The 17,991-nt window shown below is 35.4% G+C and overlaps 1 protein-coding gene across 1 annotated transcript; it reads right to left on the bottom strand.

Annotated features, from left to right (window-relative positions):
- Positions 1-592: 592 nt before the first annotated feature.
- On the bottom strand, positions 593-17,634 carry LOC110021960. Its single transcript, XM_020720695.1, has 5 exons — positions 17,142-17,634; positions 15,130-15,260; positions 11,933-12,058; positions 6,486-6,613; positions 593-1,179 (listed from the first exon to the last, which is right to left on the bottom strand). The coding sequence occupies exons 1-5, from the start codon at positions 17,371-17,373 to the stop codon at positions 891-893; spliced, it is 906 nt and encodes a 301-aa protein (XP_020576354.1). The 5' UTR covers positions 17,374-17,634; the 3' UTR covers positions 593-890.
- Positions 17,635-17,991: the final 357 nt, after the last annotated feature.

Genomic DNA, 17,991 nt, shown 5'->3' with positions numbered 1-17,991 from the left:
GAAATGAGTTATAACATTCAATTTTAAAATCTGTTGTGCAATATTATCAAACAATATAATATAGATTAAATATTTTATAATCTGTTCAATCATAAAAAAATGAAAAATAAGACTTCATTTTAAATTGTGGTATTCATTTTAAACTGTTCAGGAGGAACCTACTACACCCCCCATACAATTCACACAAAAAAGAAGGAAAAGATAAGGTTCCTCTCCCAGAAAACAGGAAAAAACAACCCACCCCACCTAAAAACCCATTAAAGCAAAAAGAAGAACATAATAAAAAGCACTTCAAGTAGATCAGAATAAACAAGATACTTGAGGGACAAAGGAGCATGTTTAATAATGATAGCACATATGAGATAACATTCCAGCTTCGCCGCCCAATTAGAGCTACGTTGTTTCCATCCCTTTTTGTATGAGTCCAGCAAACGCATATATCTTTGGTTAATTTCAAAGATATATGCGTTTGCTGGACTCATACAAAAAGAAACCCATGCCATCAAAAATAAGCTAAATATTGGATTGCATAAAATACTGGTTGCTCTGCAAAAATTATCGGATAATCTCTTAAACAACATTTTTATTTTTCAACTGCATCCAAAGGATCCGGTGAGACTGATTCATGAAAATTTTCATATTCAAAGACATGCCTCAGTTTATAATTCAGTCAATCAAGCGCTTAAACAAGAAGAGTTTAGGAAGCACTTATCACTACCAAGCACATGGCATCTTCAAGCAGAAATTGGCAATTGCCAGCATTTAACAAGACTCCATAGTTGATGATACTGCATTAGCTCCCAAGCCAGACATTTTTTTCAAGCTAACTAATACATGTGTACATAAAACTCTTAATGAGACATGTTACAAAATACTTACATAATCTGTACTCACAAGTCAGAGTTAATATAGAGATGTTTGAAGCCGATTAGCTTTTGCCACTGCAATATAAGCCAAGCAAATGCACATAAATAGGTAACAAGCAAGCAGGCTCGACGGAGAATTTGTATCAGGTGCTTCTCTGAATTCCACTGATTAGCAAGTGAAGATAATGCAGCTTGAAGGATCTTGATTAGTATAATGCAGCACAAAGAAGCTAGCATTCCCAGTACAATGCCTGCAACAGTAAACCCCAGCTGTGGTCCTGCTGTACTCTTCTCAGAAAGTGACCTTGTGAACCTGCAAAATGGCAATAAGGAATTTAAATTAAAACAATGAACCATGAAAAGAGAAAATTGTTTAAAAACATTCGCCTATTAACCATAGTTCGGATTTCAGGGGAAAAAACATCAGCTACAAAAAGTAACCAGCACTTCAAGAATCAGAAATTCAAATTCAGCTAGCAGTAAGAGAGTTCTTGAGGATACCCATGGCTATGAAGTTTCAAGATTACTGCCATAACATTTTGAGGGCGAGGGTGACGACTGTATTTAAGGCCTATGAAGTTGGTGATACATTAATACTTGGATTCAGCAAATAATCAGAGCTTGTTCATTTAATTGCAAAAACATGACCGCGCCTGCAACAAACACTCACGTAAAAGCATCATCTTTTTCCTAAGCATGAGGCCAAAACAAAGATTAACTAATGTCGCAACTACTCAACCACAAAACCAAATAAAGATGGAAAGGCAAACAGCCCCAAAAAGTTCGACCAAATAAAATAAAACAAAAAGGAACAAATATTTGATAGTATTAGGCATGAAGGATTTTTGATCAAATAAATTTGATTGCGGGTTGGAATGGGTAAGAAGCAGAGGAGTGGCTTTGCTTGGATGAAAGAGAGATCAGAATATTACGTTTGGAACGATTTGGACACAGCAACGATCTGTTTCATTCAACAGAGAAACCATAGTCTTAGTGCAGTTCTCGGAGAAAAGCTCATCCACTAATTAAACCCCCTTTTGGAGTACATGTTGAATTTCTTAATCCACATTTTCGGGGACAAAGCTCCTATTAATTTTGTAGACAACATTCCAGGGTTGATTTTAATGCTGCAATTGGAAGATGCATAGCAGCAGGGTAAAGTACTGAACTTGAGAGTCCCAAGTTTCGACAAAATTTCACCAAAATATATAATATTTTTTCAAAGATCAATTTTTTTCCCACATACATTATAATACACCTAAATCAAAACCTCACCAGACTCACAGGCGATTCACTGCGAAATAATTAGCTGATAGCTCATTCCTGGCCCATGAAATTACCCATAAGAAGATGAAGGAGAAGTTGGAGGAGAAAGAAGAAACTTGGGCAGTGCTCATGTGTAGAGATCAAAGGAGGAAACCTTCGACGCCGAGCAACTTCTGCAAGAAGGAATCGGCGAGTGCTTGTGTGTCGAGTCGAGACCGAAGAGGAGGAAGGGTTGTTGTCTCATCTTCGCATGCAGAGGGAGGAGGAGGCTATGGTGTTGTACTCACGATCGAGGAAAAATTTTCTATCCGGACTCTGGGCATAGCTCTACGTGCGGACTCCAATAATATGTGTCACGTGTGCTACATCGCGGAGGTTATTGGAGGGTTATTGAAGTGAAACTGCGGAGGTTATTAAGGGATTACTGGCGATTGCGGAGGTTAATGCAGAGGGATATTAAAAGTGGAACCGCGGATGTTATTGAGAAGTTATTGTGGGGTTATTGCAGGGAGTTAATAAAGTGGAACTGCGGAGGTTATTGGGGGGTTATTTGAGGGTTACTGCAGGGGTTATTAAAGTGAAACCACAGAGATTACTGGGATGATATTGGGGGTTATTGAGGGGTTATTGCAGCTTTGTTAGAGTTACTACCCCTAATAACCCCACAATAACCCTCCAATAACCTCCCAAAACCCTCCAAATAGCATCCGCAGTTTCACGCCAATAACCTCCACGGTTCCACTCAAATAACCTCTGCTAGAATATTTTTTTAGGTGGGCCCGAAGTAGCACACAATGCAGGGAGTTATTAAAGTGGAACTGCGGAGGTTATTGGGGGGTTATTCGAGGGCTACTGCAGGGGTTATTAAAGTGAAACCACAGAGATTACTGGGATGATATTGGGGGTTATTGAGGGGTTATTGCAGCTTTGTTAGAGTTACTACCCCTAATAACCCCACAATAACCCTCCAATAACCTCCCAAAACCCTCCAAATAGCATCCGCAGTTTCACGCCAATAACCTCCACGGTTCCACTCAAATAACCTCTGCTAGAATATTTTTTTAGGTGGGCCCGAAGTAGCACACAATGCGATATATTACTAGGAGTCCGCACGTAGAGCTAGGTCCGGAGTCCGAACAGAAAATTTTTCCAATGACCAAAAGCGTAGGAAGAGGAAGAACGTGCAGCTCTATTGAAAGGGGAATAAGCTCACTCGGGCGCGTGCTGGAAAAGCAACGAGCCGAGAACTTAAAATTTATACATAAATATACTACACACACATATATACATATGTATGTGTGCCGCAAGCCGTGGCCTGTAAGTCCCCTCAGGTCACAGGTTCGATCCCCGATGGTGCCGGGTTCTCGAATATTTAGGCACATGGCGCAGGCTCTCATCATAGGGTCTAACGCATGGGAAATCGATATTTGGGCCTCTGCCAAATACCAATTTCCTTTTTAATATATATATATATTTATTTATGTGTGTGTGTGTGTTTGTGTGTGTGTTAAAAGTGTGTGTATTTAAAACTAAGATTATTGGAAAGTTCTATTGAAATTGGGACTTAGCAAATAGAAATTTCAAGTTTGATGAGCATGTATCTTTGAAAATACTTCAAGTGTTCGAACTAAGCTTATTTGAACTCGAATTGAATCGCCTTCGGCGTCATTGGGTCCATCTTGTCGAGATGCTCTGTTTGACTAGAAACTTGTTGAAGTTGGGGCCCAGATTTTCTCGAGTTTGAAGACAGAATGTTTTTTGTTTGAAATTCATCAAGATTCTTGCATGAGAATAAAATTTTCTTGATGACACATCAATTAGTTATGGTTCCAATCTAGGAGGCATTTATTGAGTAGAGCAACTGCAACTGCTAAAGTTACAAAACATATTTCCAAAAATGATTAATTTATCAGAAACCATTGTTAGGTTAGATGCAATTCAGATAAATAAGTATTTCATGCTATACAAATACCTCCAAAATTATACAAAAATGAGCAAACAAGTAATAAGAATAATGTTTCAAATACTGTATCAGGCATACTACTTTAAAATATAAAATAATAATAATGCACGGATACAAAAAAAAGGTTGCTTGGATTTGGAAAATATTACACAAACTTTATGGAGAAATATTTGCGTACGTAATAAGCACGCAACTTTGCGTGCGTACTCCATTAACCCCGCAATACCCACATAATAACTTCTGAATAACATCTAAATAGAACAAGTGAAGGTTATTAGGGTTATTTATTAGGGTTATAGGTTGGTTATTAGGGTTATAGGTTATTGGAATTAATATCTCAATAACCTCCCAATAACCCCCTTATAACCATAAAGTGGAGGTTATTGTGGGGTTATTACGCACGAAGCTCTGCATGTTTATTACGTACGCAATACATTTCATAACTTTATGAGGATAATTAACATATGTTCTATGTCATTTGAATTCGTGCAAACTATTAGCATGCATAAAAATTTTATTAGAGGATAATCAAATTTAGGAAGCGAAGAGCAATGCTCCTATTATTCATTGGCATGCACATGCAACATGTATATTTATCCATATAAAATATAAATACATATTTTCAGCATACATTTCTGCATTTATAATTATTTGAAGATTTTATTCATGAAATTCCTAATGTTAGAATATTTTGTCTTCAATCTTGTCATGTTTATGCTTCCATAGGGCACACCAGGGCAAGAGTCTTCAGAATACCAAATTCATAACCAAATCAAATAATAGCTAGCAATACTTTTCCTTTTACTGTATAGTGTATACATAAAAGCATAAAACAAAGTTAAGTGTTGCTTAGATGAGAATGCTTAGGTGGATGAGTGGCTTGACAATTAGATACAAAATGCAAAATGAATATATCCATGATAAGGTTAACGTAGCTACAGTGACGGACAAGATTTGAGAGAGTCATCTTAGATGTTTTGGTCACATTGATGCAGACCATTTGATGATCATGTTAGGAGAGTAAGATGTTTTAGACTCGACTTATGTTAAAAAAGGCAGAGGTAGTCCTAAAAAGACTTGGGCATATTGCATAAAATACTGATAGATTAATCTATCAAAATTAAATGAAAATATGACACTCAATGGGACGCAATGGAGAATAAGGATTCATGTAGCCCACCCCACAGTGGGATAAAGACTTGTTGTTGTTGTACTATATAGTGTATACAGTAATGTTTGTATGCATTGCAATTTGATTGCATTAGCACATAAATTTTAACCACTTCCTAAATAAGAAAATTAGTAAGCATTCCTCTCTAGATGCCAATCATTAGCTCCTCTGTACAAACATCACAACAATTTCGCACGAGAAAATCTTTAACATATATCCTTTTTCCTTTTTCTTCTGTTGGAAGGATGATACGGACACCAAAATCAAGAGAAAAACTTAAGAACATCTCCAGCACAATAAAGGATATGCAATTACCAAAAAGTTTGATTATTCAGACATGTCTGTAGCGAAGGAAACAAACAAATGCAATATATGCATCCCCATCCAGAAAGCAAAGTCCGAAACAAGCCCTCAACATCGGAATTAATGGATACCGATTGCCATTTTTCAGCCCTATTGCTCAGTGTATTGAAATGATGGGAAAAATAAATTTGGCAAAGCCTCAAAATATGCACTGCTAGTTTCGAGTTCCAACATATTACATTACTTGTTTTACAGGCATTAGCAAGGGATAAATAAAAGATAATCTCATCAATCAGCTTACATAGTAATAGCCAATATCCTTCAAAAATTTAAGTTTACTGAATAACTGCAGCTAAAAGGAATCAATGCCAAAAGAACTCCTGAAAAAATAGACAATAAAAGGATTCAAAAGTTCAACCCGTTAATTAAAATTGAGCTATTTTTTTCTTTAATAAGGTGACACATTTGATCGCTCACCTTCTAAAAACAACTCAACCAAATTAATGGGATAAAGTTTTTACTCTTGGCAGTAGCGGTGATATTAGCCTATTTGGCACAGTGCAAGTCAGCACCAGTGGTACGGTGTGACATACCAGCAACACAATCAGAATGCATTCTTCAGCATGAGGCTGAAAACCCCAGCTGCATATATAATACATACAGCAATTGATATATATATATATATATATATATATATATATATATATAGATAGATAGATATATATATTCCTTTTTTTGTTCCTCACTGCAATCAGACTGGGTTATGTACACATTTATTTGTATCCCTATCTTAAACCATCAACATTAACTGTTCGTTCCACTTCAAATAAATACATTTATTTGCGCTGAACTTATTCTTAGTTTCATGATAATTTTTTAATTGCATCAGAAACAAGAGCTTTCATGATAAACTCACAGCACAAAGAATCTTCTAATCATCTCTTCAGTAGATGGATCTCTTGCTTTGCAATTGAAAAAGCTATCAGGATAGATATCAGCCTTCTGACTACCCAGTGTGTATGTACATTTGTAAGTTTCATTCACCTGCCAATTGATGACTTCAAGTTCTGGCTTCAAAAGATCTAAACTACCTTATATTTACCATCTTATAGTTTTGGCAAAAATAATTGAATGAACAAGTAAACAAGCATAATAGGACAACTGAATAATGCATAAAAAAATGCATATATAGTTGGCTCAGATCATCGGATGGTGCTACCAATAACAACAGTGTTCCATAACACTAGCTGTTAAGGATAGAAAAAAAAAAGACAAAAAAAAGCAATTATTTTTACATGCATGTCAATTTTAATATAGTAACTTGTGCAGACTTCTCATCAAGCATTAAAAGTTATGACACATGTACACTCCCACCACAGCTTCATCACCTAAGAAAAACTTGTGAGGCAATCCGCCCATATGTGTGAGCGGAACAACTTTTTTTAAATGATAAAACACATTCTAGCAATTAAAACCTTCATGAAATGGAATCAATTGCAACTCTTCTCAACACAAAGTACTTAGGACAATCCATATGCACTCCAAAAATATTACAATTGAAATTGGCTCAAATAAATGGAGCTAAAATCACTACAAAGTAGAAGCATGCTGTTGCCAAAACATGGCGAGAAATTTGTATGCTATGAGATAATAATGGGATGATGTTGAAGACAGTTTAGCGTGAGCATAAGTCTAAAACAAGACTAAAAATTTGTATGTTATGAGATAGTGATGAATGATGCAATTTGAAGACTAGTTTAGCACAAACATACATCTAGAGTGTTGTTAACTAAGAACATTCTTCATGTAGTTTTCTGAATCACACTGCTGCTAATGTTTGTGTTAAGAGTCATCATTTTATGAAATTTTAATACTTGTACTTTTGGTCAACATCATATCACTTGATTTGTAATGTGAACGTGAGTCAGTCTTATATTATGTCATGCATATGCTTGAGCTAGCCGGGCCAAGCACCTCATTATGACCTTATTTTGATAACTAAATAGGCCATCATTTGACATCCACCTCCCCATTTGGGCGGGCACCACATCACTATCATACCAGATATGAATGTCTCCCCTTCTATCTCTCCTAGTTAATGTCACAAGCAATTATTATAGCCGTTTGACCACCCTTCCCTAACAAAACTTACTTAGAAATGCTTGAAAACTTATAAAATGCATCACAGACCAACCAATCTACACTCTTTTCATCCTTCATGCTTGGAAGGTTCATCCATTGCCTGTCCCACATCTTGGGTTACTCTTACACTACTTTATATGTAGTACTCCCAATCCTCTAGTATGTTATCTTATGTTGTGCTTTGATGGTTGAATGAAACTATTTCTATTAAATATGTTGGTCTCTTGTGCGCTTTCCAACCTATGTGATTGACTACTTGAGTGTGAGTAACCCTTGGATAAAGATATTCCAGAAAGGAGCTAATTGGGACAAAGGATTGTTCACAGAGATTGACTAAAGTTTATCACAGATTTCTTTATCGATTGTACTAAAGATTAAACGAAGTTAGATCATTCCTAAACTTAATATTTTACATCTTACTAATATAATGAACCTTGATTGGTTAACAAAGCTCGAACTAGCATCAAGTTTCTCTCATTGTATTTGTTATCATACAAGGCTTATGATGGTGCATATTCAATATAGCTCCAGCAAATAATCCATTAAATCATCAATGTGTTCCCCATACATCTGCATTCACATTTAATTGGCATGCATCTTCACATTTAATTGGCAGATATCTTACGAATGTTTTCAATTGTCTAAATACTTGGTATCAAAGTAAATATTTTCCTTAGGAGATATAAGTTGTGTGATACATTATTGCATCATATCATAAATCATCATTGTCTTGTATTTTATAAAATTATCAACCTTCTTCTAATTCGCTTGAAGCTTCTTTGTTGTGTTCTTAACTTCTTGTTTAGTCATTGCGAAAATTTCAAACCAATTCGACTTCAACTGGTAAAAAAAAAAAACAATTCAACTTCCATTTGTCTATATTAGAATCTTCTCCATAAAGTGGTATTGTTACTTTCACTTCATCAATCATTAAAATTATGTGAAAAATCCAAATTTTAATTAAATCATTTACTCAATCAGAAAGGTTCAGTCTATTTTATTATTATTTTTTTAAAAAAAAAAAAAAAAAAAAAAAAGAAAACATTGATTATTAACTTTTTCTATCTTTGTTGTCTTTTTTCATTGACAGATCTCTATCATTCAACCATAGCTTAATCGTTTTATATCTCAATCTTATGAATAAGTAGTCAGTTTTACTTGATTTAGGAAGTAATTGAGGTTGGTGAATAAACATAATTAATAGATATGACATTTGACAAACCACAAATCCTAATCATTAAACTTAGAATTTAAATATGCTAATATACCTAACTTAATAACACGTGCATGTAGTATTCTCAAATATAAAACAAATAAGATTTAAACATTAAACTTAGAATTCAAAATATGTCATACAAATCAGGCTCCATAGTAGCATCATAATTTTCATTATCTTTGAAATAATCGTCATATGTAACTCTATCATCATCGAATTCTATGTTAACATCATCTTTAATTTCTTCTTCACTGTCTACATCTTTCATTTTACTCTCTGCATCAATTAAAACACAACTATGTCATCAACTATACTTAAATTCTTTTTAGATTTTTTTTAAAGCTCCAAACTGACTTTGCTTCTCTCTTTTTAAATGCTTGTGAAGTAGAATTTGCTCCAAATATAACAGCCCATTAGCTCCTTTCAATGTTAACATTAATATCTTCATTATCATCATCGTTAAAAGTTATTCCTTTAGTTTCAAACTCAAATCCTTCATCATTCTTAAGAGTTATCCATTCATCACCGCACATAATATTATCTACAGTCGGCATTAGCTTATTCATGCTCTCTTCTCTTCTGACTTCAGCAAAGGCTTCAAAAGTAGATGGAAGGGGCTTTGTTTTCATGATCCTCCCTCTCACCTTATTCAATTCCTGAGTTAGTCCAACTAGGAATTTAATGGTTCTCTTCTTCTTGATTATGGATTTAAATATCACGGCATCATGTGAACATTTGCACACGTCTCAAACATATTCAATTGTAGCTAATACTTTGTCAAGGAGTTGAAGCATTGGGCGACACTTAGCTCTCCTCGACGACGGTCATGAAGCTTTGTTTCTATTTCAAACAGTTCTACAATGTTCTCAGTGTTGGAATATGTTTCTCTTGCAGTCTCCCAGATATCTCTGACAGTTTTGTAGAGTAGAAAATTTTATCCTACTTCAGTGGTCATTGAGTTGATTAGCCAAGACATAACTATACGATCTCAATTCTTCCATGTGCGGTGCTGGGTTAAGTGATCTCAGGAATTGTGCCTTCTCCCGTAAGATGTTCATTTTTTCATATATCATAAATACATAAACACTAATTGGAACCATTAAAGGAAGTTATAGTCATTAAGTGTATTATTAGTGATAAAGTTAGAGAATTGGAAGTTGTCTAAATAGAATCCCTAATTTCAGATTTCTAGTTAACCTCCGAAGTAGAACTTGACTCTTCATCCCGTAAGGGTTGTTTCTAGTTGTATCTAAGGCTACTTGTTGCCACTGCTTGATGTCATTGCAGGAAGGCAATCTGGATTAGTTGGAAGAATCAATAGGTTGGTGATCTACAGAGAGGAAGGTCTCACAAGAGACAGGCCTTTAGGAAGAAGGTCCCTTGAGGCTAGTGATCTACAAAGATTGTAGCATTTGACAGCTGCGGGGAGAAGTTTCAACGGAGGTTTGCAGAAGAGTGCGCCAGAAGAGGTGGGTCTGTAGTCGAGAATTCAACTGACAAAGGAATGCAGAAGAATTATGTAGTGATAGCTTCGGATGGAGGAGGGTCTGCAGTAAAAAAATATGGTTGCAGGGAAGAGTTCTGGCAGTGGAGAGAAAAAAGAGCTGGAAAGAGGCTTGCAAAGGAAGTTTTGAATCTGGCTGAGGAGCTTCGGCTTTGGTAGAGGAATTTCGGCACTGGCAGAGGAGTTTCAGCTCACATAAAGGAGTTTCGGCAGGTTACGGCTTCTGGCAAAGGAGTTTCTGACAGAGAAGGTTTTTGGAACATTGTTAGGAGAAACTCTGTCGAGAGGAAATAGGGTGTGAATTATGACTCTGATACCATGTATAAAACTACTTTGAAGAGGAATAATTCCTTTATTCACGTGTAGGGCGTGCATGCGCAAGCACACAAACACCAAATATATCTAATCGAAAGTAAGAAATAAAATAAATCTGAAGCAAAAATAAAGAAACAAAATAAGAAGTGAATAAAACTAACAAAAGGGGTTTCCACAAAATAAGAGGTGAATAAAACTAATAAAGGTTTTCCAAATCCAATCCACAATCAAATCTTCTAGGATTTCTCCTAAGGTTGTTGGTTCACCATGATAATTATTGGTAATTCTTCACAGGTTTCTACAGTTTTTTATAGCAGGGTTCGGGTGTTTTTCATGAGTGATCACACTCCTTGCCCATGCAATGAATGTCCAACTCTCGCCATCCCCCTCTTTATTTACTCTTGCATTGGTCTATATATAGTGGTATCATTCCTTATCTATGTTACCTTACTTTATAGTTTCATAATTAAAAAAAATTATTTTCACCGAGTATATTGCTGTCTTTGTGCTTTTGACTCTCACGAATGAACTAGTTAAATTTGTGAGTTCATAACCTGAGGAAAAGCACTTCCGGAAAACAAGGATCACTGCAACAAATAATTGTTCATAAGGATTTACTTCAATTATTTTAACTCCGATAATAGATATTTTAAAACCTACACAAGATTAGATAATTTTTTAAGCAAATCATCGTCTTTATTGATTTCTTAAGAATAGGAATCTTGAAAGGTTAACATAGATAGAAGTAACGTCTAGGTTCCTTCATTTTATCATATTATAGTACTAGAAAGTATACTTGTTGCATGGTTACCATAGCTCGAGTAAAAAATCTATTAAATTATCAGAATATTCTTCATACATAAGCATTAAAATTTAATTTTCATTCATCCTACAATAATTTGTAGTATCCTATATGAGATAAGCATCTCAAAGAAAAATGCATAGCATAAATATTTGTAATTACATAATGTAATAGAACAATTGCAAGTTTATGTACTTCAATTTCCTGAACAAAACCTAAAATTGATACGATAGATTTAAACTAATGTACTCATTGAAAATACTTTAAAAGTGAATCTATTAACTATTCAATGGAAAGTTGATCCAGCCAACAACATTCTCACAATAATTTATATTAAGAAAATAAGAAAGATCATTAATAGGCTGCATATTTGGAATTACTGACCTCAAACTTCAATTTTGTCATCCAAGCAGTGTCAAAATTGGGCCTACAATCCTGAGGAAGGGCCTCTTTTGGGGCTTCTACAATTGAATGAAGAATTTGACCTGAAAAATAGTCCGTAAACTCTACCTGAAAGGTAACATGAAATTGAGATTGTCATGGAATGCTATATAAGGAGACATTATAAACAAAATATGATAAAACTTAGAAGTATTGTGTTTTACATTTATCATAACAAAAGACAAAATAAGTAAAAAAATACACATATTTATGCAGCATAAGAAGCTACTGTCAAATATGGACATGATAAGTAATTTCATACACTATATACAATGGAAGAGTGGATTTATCTTCCTTATCTGCATGTTTGGTCTCCTTTAAAAAAGAAAGAAAGGATTGGATCAATCAAGAAGGCTTCCATCCATATTCAAATGCAATGTGGATTAAAAAAAATGCAATGTAGATTAAATAATGCTTTGCCAACCTCCCTCACTCATTCAAATAGGCATGGCTAGTACAAAACTTTATCCTAGACTCCTCCCTCAATTCAAGAGTTGCAAGTAGCAAATAGCAAAGAGCTGTCATCAGATTCCATAGAGTACTTTCCACCACTCTAACCCATAAGGCTGGCAAAGTTAGTCCCTTCTTTTCAAGTTGAAACTGCATAATCTTCTATTATTTAGGAACTTTACTTGAATCCATATCTACAAGGGATAATTTGGATCTTGTATGTATATTTGCATGGACTTGTTGATGCATGAGATAGATTGTTTGATTGAATCAGTTTGGAGTTTTCTCCTTGTGACTGTGTGGCTTAGCGATTTTCCCAAGTTTAATTACTTAGGTAAGGAATTCTTCTCTTCATCCCCTCTCAAACAAAAATCCTAGATTCCTATGCAACCCCCTCTGCCTTCCACATTTGCCCTAAAGAGCCACCTCAATTGATCAGTCTGCCTACTCACTCAAAATCGTAAAACTTTTGCCTTGATTTTGACCTATTCCACAAACCTTAGTTCTTCCTTGCCTCATCCCATAGCCTCACCTCCTCTCCTACAGAACTCTAGGCCCTAATTCTACTTTTTAAGCTCTCAACAAACCGCTTAAACACCAAGCCCCACCTCTTACATCACTTCCCCAAATAAATCCCACACCATGCACTTCCTCTCGGCCCATCCACAAAATAGCTTTCAACTTCTACCGTAAAAGTCCACATCCACTCCATCCATCCACCAACCCTTCTCATAGAGAGTTTCATACACCTCAAAATTCCACCACATACCCACCAAAATTTGGCTTAAGAATATCTAGAGAAATAACAACATAGGTTACTCAACAATCCCAAAAGAATGGCAACAATTAGTGCGCTAATAAATCCGCATCAAGCTTCAAGTTTTTGTGATCTCCTATCAAAGGTTAAAATGGTACAAATTTGTTTCTTTATATTTCATTATTTGTTGTAAGCGTCATATAATCTTCTTTTCCAGCCATTCTAACTTTTTTTCTAGATCATCATATAAAGGCTTGATCCAAAATTCATCCCTAAATACGAGGCTTAAGAATAACTCTTCATGTTTCAAAAAGTGACTTCCTTTATTTCAACCCATATCGCCAGTAGCTCCACCCTCATTTTAAATTTTCTTTTTTTTCTGAAAAATTTATTCAAATCCCTATCTACAAGAGAAAATTTGGGATTTGTTGCATATTTATTAACACGTGTTAATTTTTTACACGTTTTATTTAAAAAAAAAAAAAAAAAAAAAAAAAAAAAAGATTACTTGCTTAATTTTTTTTTAGATTTTTTCCCTTGATTTTGGATAGTTTGTTGACTCCACCTTTCATTCAAAATAAAATAAAACATGGCATGGAAGTGATGGAAGAGGAAGGACTCAAGTTTACTATTTAAAAGGATGGTTGGAAGCTTACAAAACAGTAAGAGCTCATGGTGTTGTGGGAGAGGAAAGGAGGCTATTGGAGGAGACACTGGGATTAGAGTTTGTATAGTAGGTCAAAACCAAGAGAGAAGCTACTAGATGTTGATGTGAAAGGTAGAGGAAAGTGTAAAGCAATCTAGGGTCATAGTATAAGAGGGGACAAAAAAGAAAAATTTCTTACTATCTGCTCAAGCAATAACAAGACCACAAACATACATCAAGTCCTAAATTCTCTTGTATGCAAGGATTCAAATAATATTCTTAGAAATAACAAATTATAAAATTTAAATTTAAAAATAAGGGAAAGTTTGTCTACCAAATGAATCGGAATGGAGAAAAACTTGCCTTGAAATGTGGAGTGAGTTATTCTTAAGCCATGATTTGAGACAGTAGCCTCGGATCAAGCCTTGGATTGTGGAAAATTTCTTAAATGAATGAGAGAGAGGGCCAGCCTCACTTATTTGAATGAAGGTAGGTTGGTCAAGCATTATTGAAATCACATTGCACTTGAATTTGAATGGAAGCCATCTTGATTAATCATGCCCTCAAACTTGCCTTGTGAGGAAGGAGGTTAGCCACATAAAAAAGGAAAGGAATTCCACTATTCTATTGTAACAATTTGCATAAAATTAATCTCCATGTCCATGCTTGACAGTAGCTTCTTGTGCTGCATCGCACATGGGCTCCATTAGAATGAGAAAACAATTAATAGTCATCGAACGACATTTTCTTATTCACTGATTCACATTCATTTGTTCCAAATCATTATGTTTTGCGTAAAACCTGTGGAACTAATTTTGCACGTGCGTATCAAGATTAAAATCAATAACTATGAGTTTATATACTTATGTATGCATGTTTGTAAACAAAAAATGGCCACTACATGTCATTCAATGCATAATGTAGAAGAGTGATTGTATACATAATTAGTGGTTTGCTCTAAATGGGTCAAAATGCCCCTGTAGTTTGTACAACTTCAATATGCAGGATTCAGAAAAGTAGATAGTGCAAGCTCGACAAAATTTTTTAGTATTTATGCTTTGATCAACAAAATCATGAATTAATAAATAAAATATGTTCATTAAACTAGACTTTGAACAAAAAATTTTATTATTTATGCTTTGATCAACAAAATCATGAATTAATAAATAACATATGTTCATTAAACTAGACTTTGAACTAGATGCACGAGATTAAAAAGTCAATTCCATGGACAAATGCGTGAGGTAAATAAGTAAGGCTGAATGAAACATATAACTCAAAATTCACCTCAAATATAGAAGCCCAATAATAATCATCACGACATCTGAATGTTGTTTTCTCCTTAGGATGAAATGTATTTGTAACTTTATAATTTAGAAATCCGAGTTCACAAACCCTAGATGACTTAATATCTACACCTGCATGATATCCAACATCAAGTCAAGAGTAAACTCGAGATTTGAACATAGAAAAAACTTCAAGCAATTCCTTGAAGGTTTAACAACATTGGATCAGATAAAAACTAGTGAGTGGAGCGTACATTGCACTTGTACTTTAATGGCTATTGAAATCCTTCTAAATTGAACTAAGACTCATTACAATCAACGATTTTCATTTATCTGGTTGTCTGCAAGTCTAACTCTTCTGTGATTTATTCTGTGCTTAAACAATGAGATATTTGTTTATGACATCAAAACTGACAATCTTCTTCAAATCTAGCAATTCCATTGAAAAATTAAATTTCCTTAATCTTTTTATAAAGATCCAAAAGAAGCAAACAATAATAAAGCTCAGTTTTCCTTTGATTATATTTTAGATATGACTATATCTAATTTTCAAAAAAATAAAAAAGAAAACAAAACAAAACAACAACAAATTGTTTCTTTCTAATTACCTTAGAAATCAAAGTCAATAAAAATCAATAAGAACTTGGTGGTCAAAAGCTGGTCAGATTACCAAGAAAAAGAGTACAATATACATTCACACCATGCCTTAGCAACCAAATGGCTATGCACCTATATAAAAAAAGGAAACAGCGAGATCTTCCTACTTGTAAGATCTACCCCATAAGTGAGTTACTATTTTGCCAAAGTGTTTGATCATCAAACATAAAGATCTAACAGCAACTACAGTTTCATATAAGTGATCCTTAGCCAATTCTTGAATTTCAACGAGCATGGGACTAAGTATGTGTGAAATATCAGCTGATACAGACAAAACTTTTGTATGAAAGGAGGTAAGATAGAGAGTAATTACGCCTATGAATTGATGGATGCAGCAGTTAACAAGCAACTGTTTTGTTTGAAAGACACCTGTCTAATGAATTTCTCAACATCACCATGCATTACCCAAGCTTGACAAGGTCTCAAAAAGGCTCCTATATTCTTTTTGCAAGCATAAACACCAAACTGATAACTTCTTTCTTCTCAACATAATTTACTAAGAACTAATCCAAAAACAACCACCAATTCTCCAAACGGTTAATCAATTGGCACAAGAAGTAATCAATATCTTCACTTCTTGCTAAGAGATCCTCAACATTTAGCTGGGTCCCAAAATATTGCAGCAAACAATTTTTTTTTTAAATGATGAAATAGCAGCTCCCATGCAATTTTTGTTTTGAAAATAAGGATCTCAACTATCAGTAACAACCGGAACTCTACACATAATTGCCCAAAGGTTAGAAAGCTCTCAAAATCGTCAATTATGAAACCAAGCTAATGTTTAAGAAAGGCTAGGCCATCGGTTATCATAATAAATTAACCATGGCCCCAACCTTTAAAAATTTAATCACTCCAAGTTGTTTATCCAAAGACAAATAAAGCCGCTACGAACTATTTTCATATAACCCTCCATACAATTTCACTAAAAAAAAACTCAGCAAAGAGAGCTTACTGCCAGATACAATCCTACAAACGAGGAAACATCAGCAAGATTGAACTTCTAGAAGCTCCGCTAGCATCGCATGTTGTTAAAGCCCCTCAAAGCTTTGCAAGCTCACAAAATCTACAATTACAAACATAAATCCGTCATCAAGGATCCTAAAGTCTTTCGGTCTGCATATTCAACTAACCCGGAACTTCTCCACCCGTAAATCCCAACCAACACTAAAATCCCCAAAATCCTTTTGGGGCAAATATGAGGTGAAGCCAGTTACAAATCATCTTGATTTCGGTCATCACTTACAACTGTTTTCTATACAAAAGACTAAAAAATAGCCAAAAGTACTTTCCATCTAATTCGCCATAAAAATTTTCCATATACCAAAGAGCCCAAAATAAAAAGAGATGGGAGCTCACTACTAGAAACAATCCTACAAACCGCAGGAACCGCAACCGGATTTGACGCCGACAAACTCCCCACCACGATGGCCACGAACCCGAATACGAACGACAGCAAGAAAGAAACACCTAAAGAGACCACCGCGGTGCAACAGCAACGCGTCATGATCCGGATGGCCACCCTTTCCTTCACACCTTCTTCTCCTCCACCTCCTCCTCTATCTACCACAGAAGAATCTAAAGGAAGCATCCAGCCCAATCTCAGCTACTCTGTGCCCATCGATTTCGCCGGATCAGCTTCAAACGCCGGCGGAAGCTCCCTAACGGCCGACACTACGATTAACAACGCGATCGGAAAAGGGCGACTGGATCCTAGTGGGACTCGGGAAAGACCGGTGGAAAATACAGCGACCGGATGACATGGGCTTTTAGCTGACTGACACGAGTTTTAACATCGCCGCCGGTGTGACATGAAAAGCAAAGCTTCTAGTTGATGAAGGAACGGTCTAATATCTACCTAAATATCAAGAGTTACCCACTTAACACCAATATCTCTTTTTTTTTTAATGTTCTACCACCCAAAATGACCCAACAATATTAAAATTTTGCTCAAGTCTACCCCAATCGAGTGAGAGGTGGACTAGCGTGATGAATCATCCTCGGTTGAAGACTACCCATCTGTATTTGTATAAGTGACGAGCTCTATCAAAAGACAGATCACTATCGTATCAAGGTGTGGGAGGCTTTTCACCTTCAGTTGATTGCTCTTGAATGTGCAAAAATGAAATGGGCTGCCCCCCTCAGAGAGGGCCAAGACCTCAACTATGCTTGCTAAAAAAGGCGGAGAAGAAGGCGATGATAGCCAAAC

Source organism: Phalaenopsis equestris, unplaced genomic scaffold, assembly GCF_001263595.1.
Source record: "Phalaenopsis equestris unplaced genomic scaffold, ASM126359v1 Scaffold000154, whole genome shotgun sequence".
Classification (NCBI taxonomy): Eukaryota; Viridiplantae; Streptophyta; class Magnoliopsida; order Asparagales; family Orchidaceae; genus Phalaenopsis; species Phalaenopsis equestris.
Note: the sequence above shows the minus strand (reverse complement) of the source record. Positions and strands in the feature narration are given on the sequence as shown.